Below are 15,412 nucleotides of genomic sequence, written 5' to 3'. Positions count from 1 at the left end.
TTCAGTGCCTGTTCAGTTTATTCACCTTCGAGCTTGCTCCGTTGTGATTGTGGGCTTGGAGTGGAGCGAGAGGCCCAAGAGTAAAAGTCATAAAGTAAGAATAAATAAATAAATAAATTTTAACTAATTTTATTTTACTTCTTTTCACCATTTATTAAAAAAAAGTTAATTTAAATATAAATAATATCTCAAATAAATATGAATAAGATTAATTTTTAAAATATAACGCTTTTTATATTAAACTAGTGTAAACACAGGCGCTATCGCGCCTGTGTGTACGCATTTTTTGAATTATATTAATAATTGATGATATTGTAATGTTATTAATTTAATAAACAAAATAACAAAATAAAAGTATATTTATAAAAAATAAAATAAAATGTACGGAGAAAATAAGAGAAAAATAACTGTTGATGAATAGTAAGAGAAAAAAAGAAAAAGGAGATAAGTAAATAATTTTATAAAAACTTGTAAAAGTAACCGTTAAATTTTAAAAATTTAATAAATAATTAAATTATAAAGGGTAAAGTTGGAATTATGAAATGTGGACACAAAAGAGGGAATCCCCTTTATATATAGTTATAGATACACTTCATTAATATTGGAAATCAAACTGAAATTATATATTTTAAATGAACTAAACAGACTCTTTGACACATTTTATTTCATTAAGTAAAATTCTTAAAAGCATCAAAATTGGAGGATTTGACGCTTTTATTTATTTATTTTTTCTTCTAATTCTTTGATTTTCAATAAATTAAATGTAAAAAAAGTGTAATATGAAAAGTGTGTTTGGCTCATCTTAAATTTTGTTAACATTATTGCTTTTCATGTATTAAATGTTAATATTTCTTGTCAGATATATATAATCTACATATCTTAATTTTAATTCTATCATACAATATTCTTTTAAATACAGAAATATGGTAAATATAAGAACATCTAACTTATATCATATTTGCCTAAAATCTAGCCTTTATCCATATTGAAATAATATTAAACCTTTCAACAATTTCACTGATTTAAGAGCTTAATGCCACGTACTGGATGAAAATGTTTAGAATAAATTAATTAATAAAAAATAGTAGTAAAAAAGTTGTCATAACTTTTAAAGTAATTATCGTTACTACCAACAAACTTTTAATATTCTTCAGGTTGAATATTTATATGAATTTATTTTACATTATTAGTGCCTAGACTATCTTGCTTAATGATTTAATACATGAAAAAAAAAAAGTTGTTCACGTGAATAATTCAGTATTCTGATCCTTACATGTTTTGTATTAGAACCCCAACTTAAAAAAAAAAATCACGAATAATAAAACCGAGTTACTCAAGAAATGGACTAGCATATTTAGGATAAAGTTAGGTAATACCTTTTATTTTTTAAAAAAAGACAGATAATTGGTAAACAAACTAAATAATTGCGTTCTTGTTAGAATATCTTAATCACCCTAATAAACAAAAATAAAGTACAAAATAAAAGTCAAGAGTATACACTTATATATATGATAACCCATTTAACCAGTTAGACTTGAAGGGAGGAATTTATAATTTTGGGGGTGCATGAAGAAAAATAGGGGTGCAGGATGAAATTCCCTTTCTTTATTGGAATGTTCATAAAACGTTAAATTGGAAGAAAGGGTTTATTTATAGTCCTGCAAAAATTGGCAAATCTGCTAGTCCCAAAAATATATTTTACTAAACTCCTCCCTCATAAGTTTACCTAAAATCTCTTTATGAATTTCATACATAATTTGGGCATACTAAATTAGTTATTTTAATTTTAATTTTAATATTTTACATTTAGAAGAATTAAGCCTAATTATTAAGTTGCCAAACTTCATCAAGATTGGTTCTAAACACAAAGTTAATCGTTTAAGGTTTTATCGGTTGGGTGCATAACTGTTGACAGTCATTTCGACAGAGTTTTGGAGACCCAGCTTGAAAAACATGAACATGCTGAAACATTGTGTTAGAACAAGACAATCAAATTTCGAATGTTCCAAATTTGGTATAGAAACTGCTACTGCTAAGCTAGAATTACATGCCAAGCCAATTAAGCACGTCTATGTTTTCTGAAGTAAAATGTATAAATTGAACCAGAGGTGCTTGTTTGGTACAACTTACTTTGCTACATAAAAACACAATAAAGTAAACAATGCTCGAAATGTTTCACTGATTTTTTTTTTCTGAGTGGAAATGATAAAAGATATATAAAGTAGTGAAATGTGGAAACAAGGTTCTCAAATCACCAGAGAGAAATTTCATGATCATAAATTCAACGCAATACAGCATAAAATTTACGAAGTACCGCAGACTCTAGACTTATTAGAAAAGAATTTCATTAAATTTTCTCAATCCTATAATATTTCTTGCTCAAATCAAACCCAAAAATGTTTATCTTTTGCTCTGAGGCACAACGGAAAATCAACAACTACTTCAAAATGAAAAAATATTTTAACACTTTCGGGTAATCAGAAGAAGTAGCATAATTGAAAAAAACCCCAAATTTGACCCTGAAATATCATTTGAACTTAATTGGCAGTAAAATGCGAGAACAGGGTTGGTTGATACAACTCAACCACAAGAACAGTGTCTCTCCCAGATAAAACATGTGAATCTCTACGCATGAAACATGACTGCAAAATCCAATACCCTAACGATATCAAAGAAACCAACACAGTAATTTTTCACCTGAACAGAATAAATACAGGGACGATATTTAAATATTGTAATTATAATAAAAGATCCATTATTTACTACCGCGTCTCCAATAATTGTCTCGAACAAAATAAATGTCTCAAACAAAACAAACTACCCCACTCTGAAAACTGATTCATGAAGTTACAGATATGAAAAAGGGGAAAGAAAAGAAAATAAATTCAAAGAAAAAACAAAACGACCGTCGCAGTGGTGGTTGATAATGAAGAATCGAAGAGGTAGATCAGACGGGGCTGAGAAGCTGCGAAAGTGCAGGCTTAGGGTCAGAGTTCATACCGATGATGATGACCATAGGGATGAAACCGTAATGAGTGATAACCTTCGCTTTTCGCATCGTCCATGTCGTCCACTCCTTCAAAGACTCGCACAGGGATCGGTCTTCTTGTGCCTTGGATCCCTTCGAACTCTTCCCCTTCGCTTTCAGAGAAACCCTTGACGCCATTGAAACTAAAATCCCTTTTCTCTCTCCTAGGTTTCTCTCCCTCCAAATTGTTTTAGTTGGTGAATACCATAAACCCTAATTATAGTGTTGTTGTCGTATCGCTCGCACACTTGTCCGTTTACTCTTTGGAACCGGCCAAATCCTCTTCCTATAAACGACAACAAGGGTTCCGTCGTTTAAGAAAACATTTATTATTTATATTTATTGTTATTTACAAAATATTTTATAATTTTTTATATATTATTATTATTTTTTTATTTTATTTATAATGTATTTCAATTAGTTCTATATAGTATATTAAATAATTTTGATAAAATTTAAAATTTAATATTTAATTTTTATTGTATTTAAAAAAACAATTAAAAGTTTAATTAAAAATTTTGAAAAATATTATTTAAAGTATTTGAAGTAAATAGTTATAACATTACTGTTTTATAAATTTTTAATTAGATTTTATATTTTGCAGAGATAAATTTTTATATAGAAATTATATTGACATTTTAATTAAAACTGTGTGAAATTTTTAATATGGTTTGTTATGTCTATAGTATATTTTTTACTTATTTTTATATGTGTAATTTAATAATAACAAATTAATGTGCTGCAATGTATATTATAATTTACAAATTTAACTTTAGTATTGCTTTGAATGAATAAACTAACATTTCAAATTATCAACATAGTTGTTAAAAAATGATTTATTAAATTGCAATTTGTCATGTTTTACATCTGTTACTAAAGTATAGTTGTTAGTACTTAATTAAATTATAATGATATCAAATATTGAGTCCTTTTATGTAAATAAATTATTACTCTCTCTTTATGTGTGATGTGTAGGTTAATACAGAGATAATAACTTGTATAATTTTATTATTTAGTATTCGATTAAGATGTGCATGATTTTTTATTTTAAAAAAACAATGTACTAAAGTTTTAAATAATAAGAATTGAATTTAATTCAAATTCCATCCAAATTAAGAAAATAACCCAATATAAATACAAATATATATTTTGTAAACAAAACTAATTTGGATGTTATAATTTTAAATCTAACTAATGGAATTGTGTTAGTGTATTTGAAATCCATATATATTTTTCAAGATGAAGTTTGAATGTTTATAATTTGGTTTATTCAAGTTTAAAACAATATATTCTATTTCAAATTTATAAGTAGATTAAAGGATGATAATTTTCTTTTGCATCTTTATTAAATAAATTTGAATTTAAAAAATAATAAACTATCCCTAAATTTAATATTACAATCATAACTCTTACAATATTTTATAATCTGCATATATTACTTTAAATACCATCATCCATATAATAATTTAGATTACTCGTGTCCATAAGATGGATCAAGTACAATTCTCATAGTAACAAAAAATTAACCATCAAAACTTATATCTAAAACATTTCAACTTTTGCTAGTATGTACAAATTTTCATAAAACAATAATTTGAAGATTGTGTGAATTATAATTCATAAATCCCAACTAAAAAAGAGGTAGAATCCGAACAAATAATGAAAAAATTATATATCCCACAACATAAAAGGCACCTGCAAGAAGATAAATGTATATAGTAAAACACCATGAATCATTTAAAAAATCAATATTAACACTAACACCAACAATCAAAGTATACCACATAATAGGTGACAAGCTTGATAAGTTGGATATAACATAAACTTCTCTTCCAAAAATTTGGAGTTATTTAAAAGGAACTTAAAACAATGATTAAAGTATTTTTCTCTTGATGAGATTTTGAAGTGACTCTCAAAAATGAAAAAAATTAAAGGAAATAATCCTGATACAATCGTTATTTTCATCAAATAATTCACTGGTAAAGACTTGTAGATTTATATCTTACCTTTTAACATATATTTCATAAAAAAACACATATTTGTCAAATTAGTTATCATATTTACACTGCAAGTTTATTTGGTTTAAACATCTATTTACTTTATTTTGATTCATTTGTTTAATATGTGTTATAAGAAATTTTCCATGACGTGTTGTCCTTGATGAATACGTTATGAGATATTAAAATAGATTTTAATATGTCAGTTAATCCAGTTTATTATAAATTTGAGTCTATTTAGGTTGAAAAAAAAATTTAAATGTAGATCAAATTGAACGTGAATCACTTAACTCATAAGTTAATTAAACTCAAACAACAACCTCAAAGGTGGGTTTATGGTAACCTACCAACAAAAATCATTCATTAGTTTTTTACCGTTTTTCATATATTTCTATTGTCGTTATTTACTATTTCAAAATAGATGCTTGATTTATCTGTTTATCAAGTTACCAAGATTGACACTTTAATGTTCAATCACTATATTTATAATAATGTTTTGGTAAAATAGGTAAATTGTAAGCAAATAGTAAATTAAGTTAATTTGTTTTTATTTTACTACAATAAATATATAACATAGATTGGAAGAACAAAATATCATAATGTGAATCAACATAATAATTCATCAAGATCAAGATCGAGTGTGGTTACATAATTTATAATCCATAAAAAATAGTCATATTAAACCAATACATTTTTAACTCAATCCGTTATGAAAAATAGACCATGGGGTTTTCTCATTTTGACATACTATGTTATAGTTTCCCAAACCTAAAAATGTGAAAATAAAAAAAAGGCGAGTTGTTTTTTTTTTGACCGAGATGGAGTGGGCTAAAACGGAGCCCAAAGGAAATAAAAATTTGTTATGACACTTTTCGAGTAATGGCTGGGAAGGGGTTGTTTGGCTGAACAAGAGAGATATTTCTCTTTTCTTCCATAAAACCCAAAACCCTACTTCTCCTGTCATATTATCCTCACCTCTGCTTCTTTTTTCACTTCTTCAACTCACTCCCTTCCCTATCCTCTTTCATTTCATTTCATGTAATCATAGTTGCAAGCTCCAATCGCGGTACGTTTCACGCCTCACTCTTCTTTCTCCTTCCATTTTTTCTCTTCTCCATTATCTCCTCAAACACCGCCACAACACTGAATCAACCGTCGTAACTGAATTCAACGAATACGAACATTTGATCGCAGCAATAACGAATTGCATCTTCTCCGCAAATTCGGTTCGCGTTGCGTTTCAGCTTCATTTCTGAACTCTGATTCGAGTCTCTTCCATTTTTTGTTTGACGCAGATGAGAAACACTGAACACTGAGGGTAATGGAAGACTATGATACGCGGAGGGATAACGGTGGAAATGGAGTGGTAGTGCCACCTTGCACTTGCTCGGGCGACGACTTTCGTGCGCGTGGCGGTGGAAAAGAATTATCGCGAGTTGTTGCTGCTGCTAGAAACGGTTCTTCCGTTTCAAATTATGACATGGCTGTGTCGCGGAACGTTAAGAAAACACAAAAGCGTAAAGGTCTTCAGGAGCTGTTCACAGCCGATTACATTGTGAACAGAGTGTTGCAGAAGGATGGTCCTCCGTTTGGTCAGGAGTTCGACTTTCTTCCTTCTGGTGCGTTTGAATGATTCATAGTTATTCTACTGTGCGCCGAGTGCTTAGTGCTCTGTTTTTTTTTGTTGTATCCGATAGTCGTGGAGCAATGATATTAGATGGGAGTGTAAGTTTGTGGTTTTTGGTGATCAGATTCACTGGATTTGTGTTGTTAAATACTGTATATTACGGTACATGAGTGCGTGGATATTTTACTAAATTTTTGAAGAACAATGGGGTATAGATGGAATATGATTCTTTTAGTTAGAACTTTGTATTAGGTGAATTAGCTTTGATTTCCAATTAACACCACCCCTTTCGTTGATTGGAGTGAACATGGAAGGGAGTAAATAACAGTCATTAGTTAAGCATCGTAGTTGTGTATGTATTCACAGGAATTATGAAGTGAAACAAAATATTAATTTTCATTTGATTATTAATCATTGCAATGTTCTCTAACTTTTTCTTTCTGACAGAAGAAATAAATTGTTTGGCCTCAATTCAAAATGGAGTCGTAAAACACCCTATTTTTTAATTCCTTCCATTGTGCACTTGTACTGAGTAAATAAACATTGTTTTTTACTTCTCCCATTTGGCCATTTCTATTGTTATTCTAAGTATACCTTTAATTCTATTTAGTCTTTTGCACCTTCCTATTATAACATTTATAACGAGCCTTGTTTCCGTTACCTCTTTGGTTGATTAGGACCCAGACACACTTCTGCTTGTCAAGAGGACCAAGGATCCTCAAAAAGGAGGAAGGTGACTTTTAGTATTCCAAGAAAGATCTGTGATGTTTCTTTTGACACTCCATTATATTTATTTATCATAAGTCCTTTTTGATCAGGGTTCCAAGAGTGCGACAGCACCTGTGAAGAAGCATGGTATTGGCAAAGGTCTGATGACAGTTTGGAGGGCAACAAATCCTGATGCTAGAGACCTTCCAACTGGTTTTGGCGTTGATGGCCAAGAAGTTCCTTTACTTTCAAATTCTATAGGACACAAGCTGATCCATGAAAACAACAGGTCACGGAAAACAGTAAACAGGAATGTAAGCTATTTAAACCCACAATATTATGCACACTTTGTCTTCTTCTTATACAATATACGAGTGAGCTTGTTAGTTGTGGTTTATAATAGTAGGTCTGGATTGTTTTTTTCTGAACAGGTAATGACAAAAAATAAAATGCAGAATAAGAGAAATAAATCACAGGATAAGAGGAAAATTTCCATGCAAAGAGTGGTAACCATAAAGTTAAATGTGAATTTGTGTTTACTACTGTTGAATGGTTTGGCAAGTTTATGTTTTTCTTGTCTGGCAGGGGGAACTGAACCTATGTGTGACTCAGAATCAGTCACCAAACAAAAGCTGTGGACTAGCTCTTGATAATGCAATATCAGAGGAGGGAGTTGATCGAGTTTCAATGTTAATTGATGATGAAGAGCTAGAGCTGAGGGAGTTACAAGAAGGAACTGATCTGTTTAGGTGTCCTAATCATCTTGCTGCCAGTGGAATGCTTGTCTGCTCACTTTGTAAAGGTAACTTGGAGGAACAAAAGTTGACCAGTATTCCTTGTTATATTCAAATGAGTAGTGATGTTCTGAAGCTGGAATGTTCCGATTCGAATTAATTTCATTCATTTAATGCATGTGGCATTATAATTTATACAGATGCGCTAGTGAAGTTTCCACCAGATACTGTCAAGATGAAGAAACCTATCCATTTGCAACCTTGGGACTCCTCTCCTGAACTTGTCAAGAAATTATTTAAGGTGCATACAGTCAATCAGTTCTGACTTAAGATATGTTTATGTTAATGCACGTGTATTGTTATTGGTGCTTTCTGTGCAGATGTGTTTCTACTCTCATCCACCAAAGTTTCTCTTCTATAACATGCATCTTTACTACTCAAATAGCACTAAACACTGCCGTGGTAGAAAAATGTCAAATTTAATCAAGATGGTCATAAAAGTAAATGGAAATATGCAGTAGTTTATATCAAAAATTATGAATATAATAAGTTTTTCAAGAAAATTTACTCAGTATTGGTGTGCTCTCTATGTGATTCTACTCGTGAGTGTTTGTGTTCTTTGGCGGATCTTGACCAATAATCTTGGAGAAACCAAAATGATATATTCAAAATTTATATATTTAATCATTGTCATTAATACAACAAAAAAATGAGCACATAATCTAGTATAATTATAACTATCACACATGTAGAAACGATTGTCCTCCGTTTCTTCAAATTCTTGAACTCATTAATAATTGAATCAAAACTAAAATTTCCGGATATTTTTATTTCAAGAGTTAAGCAATCAATCAAAACAAATGAGAAATGAAAGCAGAAATAATTAATGAATGTGTTTTATTTCCGTTTTTTTTTTACTTCAGAAACGAAAGAGTACATGAGAGAGGGTGATGAACACATTAAGTAACTCAAGAGGCAAGGGTAGAGAAAAAAAATTCCTATAAGTTCTTTTTTTGTATATTTTTTTATTATAATTAAGACCATGCCTAGTTCTCTTTTGAATCCCTCTACCATTATTTTTTTAACAGAACCTACCTAAGTCTTGAAGGTCAACATTCTTTCTTCTGTACATATTTTGTTTATGCTTCTGAAATTTAAACATGTGATGGACATGATAGATTATATAATGTAAAAGTGAAGGAAATTCTTCCTGATTTTAGTACCTTGTTATTTCTCAGACAGATCACTATGGGTTTTTGTTTAATTTTGGATGAACTATTACTGATTTTTGGATTTATTAGTTACAGCCTGCTGGATTTATTTTTTATTTGACAACATGTTCTTTCTTTGATCAGTTAATCATTGTCATTTTTAAGGTGTACTGAAGTTACTATATAGCTTAATTTTAATTTTTTTGGAACTTTTTTTCGTTATAAATAACTTGATATTGACATGGAACTAACTTTATTTTTGCAGGTTTTCCATTTCATTTATACATATGCTATAATTGTTGATATTTGTCCCTTCACTCTTGACGAGCTTGTTCAAGCTTTTCATGACAAGGTTATAAGCCATCTCTGACCCATGGTTATACTTTGGAAGTATTTCCAATTGTTATTGTTTAATTCTAATTTTAACATCCAAAGTATCTCTCTCTTTACTGCATGTGTTTCCCAGGACTCAATGTTACTTGGCAAGATTCATGTCGCCCTTCTCACACTTCTTCTATCTGACATTGAAGTGGAGCTTACTAATGGATTTTCACCTCATTTAAATAAATCATGTAACTTTCTTGCATTGCTTCATTCGGTGAGTTTCTTATTTTCTTTACCTCATTTTGGGAGGTCATGGATTATTAAGTACTTATTGTTTTGCAATATTTATTTATAGAATGACTTATTGTTTTATAGTGTTTTAGGTGCAGTACAAGTTCATTACGTGTTTACTTTTATAATGATCTGGCAGGTTGAAAGTCAGGAATATTCCCTGGACTTCTGGAGAAGATCTCTAAACTCTCTTACTTGGATTGAAATACTTCGTCAAGTGCTGGTTGCTTCTGGATTTGGTTCGAAACAAGGGTCCTTACGGAGAGATGTCCTTAACAAGGTATTCCAAAGTCCAAACGAACCGATTCTACATCTTACCTGACTTGAATATGTTTATGCTATTGTGTGTGTTCTTTTTTTACATAAATTAGACATTCTAGAGGCTTTTGATTATTATTAGTGTGTATTTTTTTTATATTTGCCATACTACAACACATCCTAAATGGTGAACATCTGTTTTTTTGTATGTTGTCTTCTTTGACTGATTGAGGTAAAATAATATTCAGATTAGATTAGATCATATATGGTGTTCACTTAGTCATGGAAAAATTAGGTTTCAAAAATACCTGTCTTTCTGCCACCCACAACTTCCAGTTTCTAAGAGAGGGAGAATATCCCTGCCCCTTCCTCTAAAAAATAAAACTGTATTAGCAGTAACCTTTACTGAAAAGCTTTAGTATCATCAGATTCATGGAGTACTAACTAAACTATGCGAGGAAGTTGTTTAGCATGTTCTTTGATTGTGTTTGACCCAACTTATTTTTTAACCTTTTTTCCCCTTAAAAGTTGGGCCAAAAAATATTCATGTATGAGTTCTTAATTTAGGAGCTGATTTTACAATGTAGATTATAAAAAAGTAGCCTTTGGAAAAGCACCCTCAAACAACTTCGGAGTGGGTTTTTGCGGATCTTTTCTGTACCAAAGCCCTTATCAATTCCATGACTTGTCTTTGTTTCTATTTAGTTTCTAAATCATAACTTTACATTCACTTCTAACTTATTTGTACAATTTTTTTGTTTTTATTTATTTCTGAGGCAATTTAAATAAATTTTTAATATTTATATTTACTTTGATTGTTAAGATAATTTGTGTAAATTAAATTAATTTTGTATAATACTTTTATTTTATAAATATGGTTTTTCATTTGACAAATAACATGTTTTAAATTAACTAACTTTTTCAAAAGAAATTATCAAACAAATTTTTATTGTAGCTTAGAAGGATTTAAGCTAAAAAATAGAATTTAAAAACAACCTCATTCTTAATTTTATAAGTTATAATTTTCAACATTAACTTAAAAGTAACTTTTAAGTTAAAAATAAGCTGGCTCAGACATAATCTCAGGTTTCCAATTCCAATAAATTCTGCTCGATTCTCAGATGTATAAAACACTGACTTTGGAATCTCAGATATGAAATTTTTGCAGTTTCAATTGAAATAGCTTGGATTATGACAGATCTGCTCATTAAGGCCTTAGACGGTTAGTTAAAATTTGATAGTTAGAAGAAAGAAGGCATATTGCTATACATTTGAAGAGGAGTTGAGAGGACTTAGTATGATTATCATTGTGGCTAGGAGGAGTCCTGAATGTCTTGAATGTCCAGTGAATTTTGTTATTTAATAAACATTATTTTTTTCACGTGCTTAATCTGAACCTGTCTTTTAGATTACTGTATTTCTCTCTGGATTTAATTCTGATCCATTGACAGTGTAAAAGATGAACTATCAGTGGGACATCTATTGCCACCTATTTCATTTATAAAACTGTTTGAGTCGGTCAATAAGATTTTATCCGATGTCAGTCCAAGTTCAGTACTGAATGTTTAGGTTTTAAGGTATAGTCTTTCACTTTTGTTTTGTAGGAATTGAATCTTCTTGTAAACTATGGTCTATGCCCTGGCACTTTGAAGAGTGAGTTGTTTAATATCTTGTCAGAGAGAGGAAACACTGGATGCAAAGTGGCTGAGCTGGCAAAGTCAATGCAGGCAACTAACTGTTTTCTAATTTTTTTTTAAATTATATTCTTTACATATATTACTCATCTGTATTTTGATATCACACAGATTGTTGAATTAAACCTTGCCAGCACTACAGAGGAACTTGAGTCTTTAATATGTTCTACTCTGTCAAGTGATATTACTTTATTTGAAAAAATTTCATCTAGTGCTTACCGATTGCGAATGAGCACAGTTATGAAGGACAGTGATGAATCTCATTCAGATACGGAGTACTCTGGTAGTGTTGATGATGAACTTAATGACACTGATACATGCAGCAGTGCTGATGATTATGAAAATGATTCAATAAATTCCAGTATAAGAAAATTGAAGAGTGTAAACAGTCATAAAAATAATATGAGGAAAATGTACATGGAAATGGATGAGAGCCGTTCCGGAGAAGCATGGTTATTAGGACTGATGGAGATTGAATATTCAAACTTAAACATTGAAGAAAAATTGAATGCATTGGCAGCTTTAACTGATCTTGTTTCATCTGGATCCAGCGTTAGGATGAAGGTAAATAATTAACTTCTAGGCAAAGGTTTCATTAAATTATCTCCCCCTCCCTTTAAATTAAACCTGAATTTTAAATTTATAAAATTGAAGTTACAGGCTTTGTATTCCCATTCCTGTTGCATCCCTCTAAGATGTTTTGTGAAGTGATCTTATCATGTTAGGTTGTATTGTGAATGATATGTTTTGTGCAGGATTTGTCTAAAGTCTCAGCTGATTGCAATTCTAGCATCCAATTACGAGGGTCTGGAGCTAAAATAAAGAGATCAGTAATAAAGAAACCTGGGTCCCTTTTGAACCATAAAGGACACTTGAATTCTGATCCCTGTACTGTGGACTCCTCATCATTATTCTCTAGATTCCATAGTTATGAAGCTTACTTCCAAAAGGGAAACGGTTCATCTATGTCACATCCCATTCAATCAGTGTTTTTGGGATCTGATCGTCGGTACAATAGATACTGGCTTTTCTTGGGCCCATGTAATGTAGATGATCCTGGTCACAGAAGGATATATTTTGAATCTTCTGAAGATGGTCACTGGGAGGTTATTGATACTGTGGAGGTGAATTTCTTGTTTTCTTATGTGTAAATATATAAGCTACACATGTTGGAAACATGGAAGAGTAAACCATTCAGTCATATGTTTACTTGCATTACTATTTTTGTGTTACTTACTTGCATTTGGTTAACCTGCATCTATGCAGGCGTTGTGTGCCTTGATGTCAGTTCTGGACGATAGAGGAAAACGGGAGGCTCTTCTTATTGAATCATTGGAAAGGAGACAAACATCACTATGCAGATCTATGGCTAGGATTAATGTTAATAGTAGTACTGGAATGGGTTCTATGTCACATTCTGATCAGTCTGAACTGGATATGGTCACAGATGACAGTTATTCTCCTGCATCTGATGTAGACAACCTGAACATGACAGAGACAGCTAAAGACTCTTTTCCTTCAGCTGGGGCTGTGGTAATTGAAGCTGGAAAGAAAGTAGAGGATCTGATTAAAAAATGGATCCGTGTTCAAGAATATGATTCTTGGGTTTGGAATTCTTTTTATTCAGATCTCAATGTCGTAAAATATGGTAGAAGGTCTTATATGGACTCTCTTGCCAGATGTAAGAGTTGTCATGATCTATACTGGCGAGACGAGAGACACTGTAAAATTTGCCATATGACATTTGAGCTTGATTTTGACCTAGAAGAAAAATATGCGATCCACATAGCCACTTGCAGGGAGAAAGAAGACAACAACACATTTCCTAATCACAAAGTGCTGCCATCACAGATTCAATCTCTGAAAGCTGCAGTTTATGCTATTGAGGTAAGTTGGCATTAATTTTCTTCAATTTCCATCATTCCATGCAATTGGTTGGGGTTTGTGCGGGAAAAAATGATACTTCATTCTGTGGGCTACTTGGTTTTGGTTGAATAATATTGCTGCAACTCTAGAAAATATTATAGTTATGTTACTTCTAATCCTAGATAAGCATGATAGTAAATTAATTTCAAATGTGTTACCCTATCCTTTTATCTGCTTGCCAACTTTCTGATGTTCTGTATTGAAAACATGACATGGTTTACTGTTTATTTTAAGCACGTGGGCATTTTGAAGATTAATAATCTTTTCCATTATGCTCACCCCACTGTTTGTACAGTCTGTTATGCCTGAGGATGCCCTGGTTGGTGCCTGGAGGAAATCTGCTCATAAACTATGGGTGAAACGACTCAGACGCACCACAACTTTAGTGGAGCTTTTACAGGTTATTGTTAACTTTATGTTTGATAGAATTTCTGGAGTGTCTGAAATTCTATTTGTCTTAAATTAACTTAAATCTATTTTCTTATGAATTTTTTATTTTATAGGTTCTTGAAGATTTTGTTGGTGCCATCAATAAGGACTGGTTGTTTGAATGCAAATTTCCGAATGGTGTGGTTGAAGAAATCATTGCATCTTTTGCATCTATGCCCCATACATCATCCGCCCTTGGTCTGTGGTTAGTGAAGCTAGATGTCATAATTGCTCCCTACCTGGACAGAGTCCATCCTCTGAAAAAGCAGGGAACCTGTAAGATTTAAAGTACTTCTATATTATTAGAAATAATAAATCACATGGCATGATATAATTATTCTGGCTGTTATAGTTTGCTTTGATGTAATTAAGTGTCATATGATGACTTAAAAAGGCTGGAATGTAATTTATTTATAGTGTTTCCCCCTTTTTCTATTTGGGGTTGTCTGTTTTCAATGTATTTTGTGACCATAAGATATGTATTGGTTCTCTCTTTCAGGTCAACAAGGTCCTTGGCGATAGGTGTGCTTACGTTTGCTCAATTGCATTCGTATATTGGAATTGAAATGAAGAAACTAGTTGTTCCGGTCCTTGACGCCCGGGTGGATTCATCTTGTCAAAGATTCTTGCGCTGCCTTCAATTGGTTCCTAATTTTTAGATTGACTACGATACAAACAGTTTCGCCAAGGCTTAGCACACGTCAAAATCCATGTTTCTTTGCCCTCTTTTTTTTCCCTTATACAAGCAATCTTAGTGGTCACATGTATAGCTTTAAATTTTTTTATATACAAAAAAAAATACTAGGTAGCTCTAGTTTTTTGGTGCGTAGTCCCACTCGGTTTCTACAAGGCACCCATTTTTCTTGCTTAATCATGTTTGTGCTCTTCTCGTTTGAGAAATCAATTTTGTCTTTGTATCTTACAGAATAATAATGTCGTACTGGTTGAAAATAATTTGTATTATGAGATGATTACAGAGTTTAAGGCCATTTATTAAGTAAAAACGACATGGGAGTTTCAGTGCAATTTTCTTTGCTTTAAAGTTATTAAAAATAGACTAATTGTTTGATCGCGATCTTATTCAAAATATCTGAATAAGATACTTGGAACGGGGAATAACTGAAAAAGAAAGAAAAAAAGTTTATAACAAAAATATATTAAATACAATAGTGAATTATTTCTCAT

General features: G+C 31.3%; 2 protein-coding genes across 3 annotated transcripts; one reads left to right on the top strand and one right to left on the bottom strand.

Moving 5' to 3' along the window:
* Positions 1-2,724: 2,724 nt before the first annotated feature.
* LOC114176837 (mitochondrial import receptor subunit TOM7-1-like) lies at positions 2,725-3,240 on the bottom strand. The gene has a single exon (XM_028062018.2). The coding sequence runs from the start codon at positions 3,164-3,166 to the stop codon at positions 2,948-2,950; it is 219 nt and encodes a 72-aa protein (XP_027917819.1). The 5' UTR covers positions 3,167-3,240; the 3' UTR covers positions 2,725-2,947.
* Positions 3,241-5,900: 2,660 nt separating this feature from the next.
* LOC114177939 (Homeodomain-like transcriptional regulator) lies at positions 5,901-15,231 on the top strand. 2 transcript variants are annotated; one of them, XM_028063549.2, is made up of 17 exons: positions 5,901-6,091; positions 6,321-6,644; positions 7,330-7,385; positions 7,471-7,674; positions 7,792-7,866; positions 7,946-8,162; positions 8,295-8,395; positions 9,571-9,657; positions 9,772-9,903; positions 10,060-10,200; positions 11,783-11,905; positions 11,984-12,436; positions 12,628-12,996; positions 13,139-13,759; positions 14,094-14,198; positions 14,302-14,503; positions 14,727-15,231. In XM_028063549.2, exons 2-17 carry the CDS (start codon positions 6,347-6,349, stop codon positions 14,747-14,749), a joined length of 3,207 nt encoding a protein of 1,068 aa, XP_027919350.1. In that variant the 5' UTR covers positions 5,901-6,091; positions 6,321-6,346; the 3' UTR covers positions 14,750-15,231. The 2 variants fall into 2 exon arrangements, with proteins under 2 accessions (XP_027919350.1, XP_027919351.1); XM_028063550.2 differs by lacking the exon at positions 7,792-7,866.
* Positions 15,232-15,412: the final 181 nt, after the last annotated feature.

This window comes from Vigna unguiculata, chromosome 3 (assembly GCF_037176805.1).
Source record: "Vigna unguiculata cultivar grain cowpea cultivar isolate G323 ecotype 2 chromosome 3, ASM3717680v1, whole genome shotgun sequence".
Taxonomy (NCBI): domain Eukaryota; kingdom Viridiplantae; phylum Streptophyta; class Magnoliopsida; order Fabales; family Fabaceae; genus Vigna; species Vigna unguiculata.
The sequence above is the reverse complement of the archived record's forward strand: the minus strand, read 5'-3'. Positions and strand labels throughout refer to the sequence as shown.

Coding starts and splice junctions, on each gene's coding strand:
- LOC114177939 (XM_028063549.2), top strand. CDS start 6,347: ATGGAAGACTATGATACGCGGAGGGATAACGGTGGAAATGGAGTGGTA. Junction 7,675..7,791: donor GGAAAACAGTAAACAGGAAT/GTAAGCTATTTA, acceptor TTTTCTGAACAG/GTAATGACAAAAAATAAAAT. Junction 14,504..14,726: donor TCTGAAAAAGCAGGGAACCT/GTAAGATTTAAA, acceptor TCTCTCTTTCAG/GTCAACAAGGTCCTTGGCGA.
- LOC114176837 (XM_028062018.2), bottom strand. CDS start 3,166: ATGGCGTCAAGGGTTTCTCTGAAAGCGAAGGGGAAGAGTTCGAAGGGA.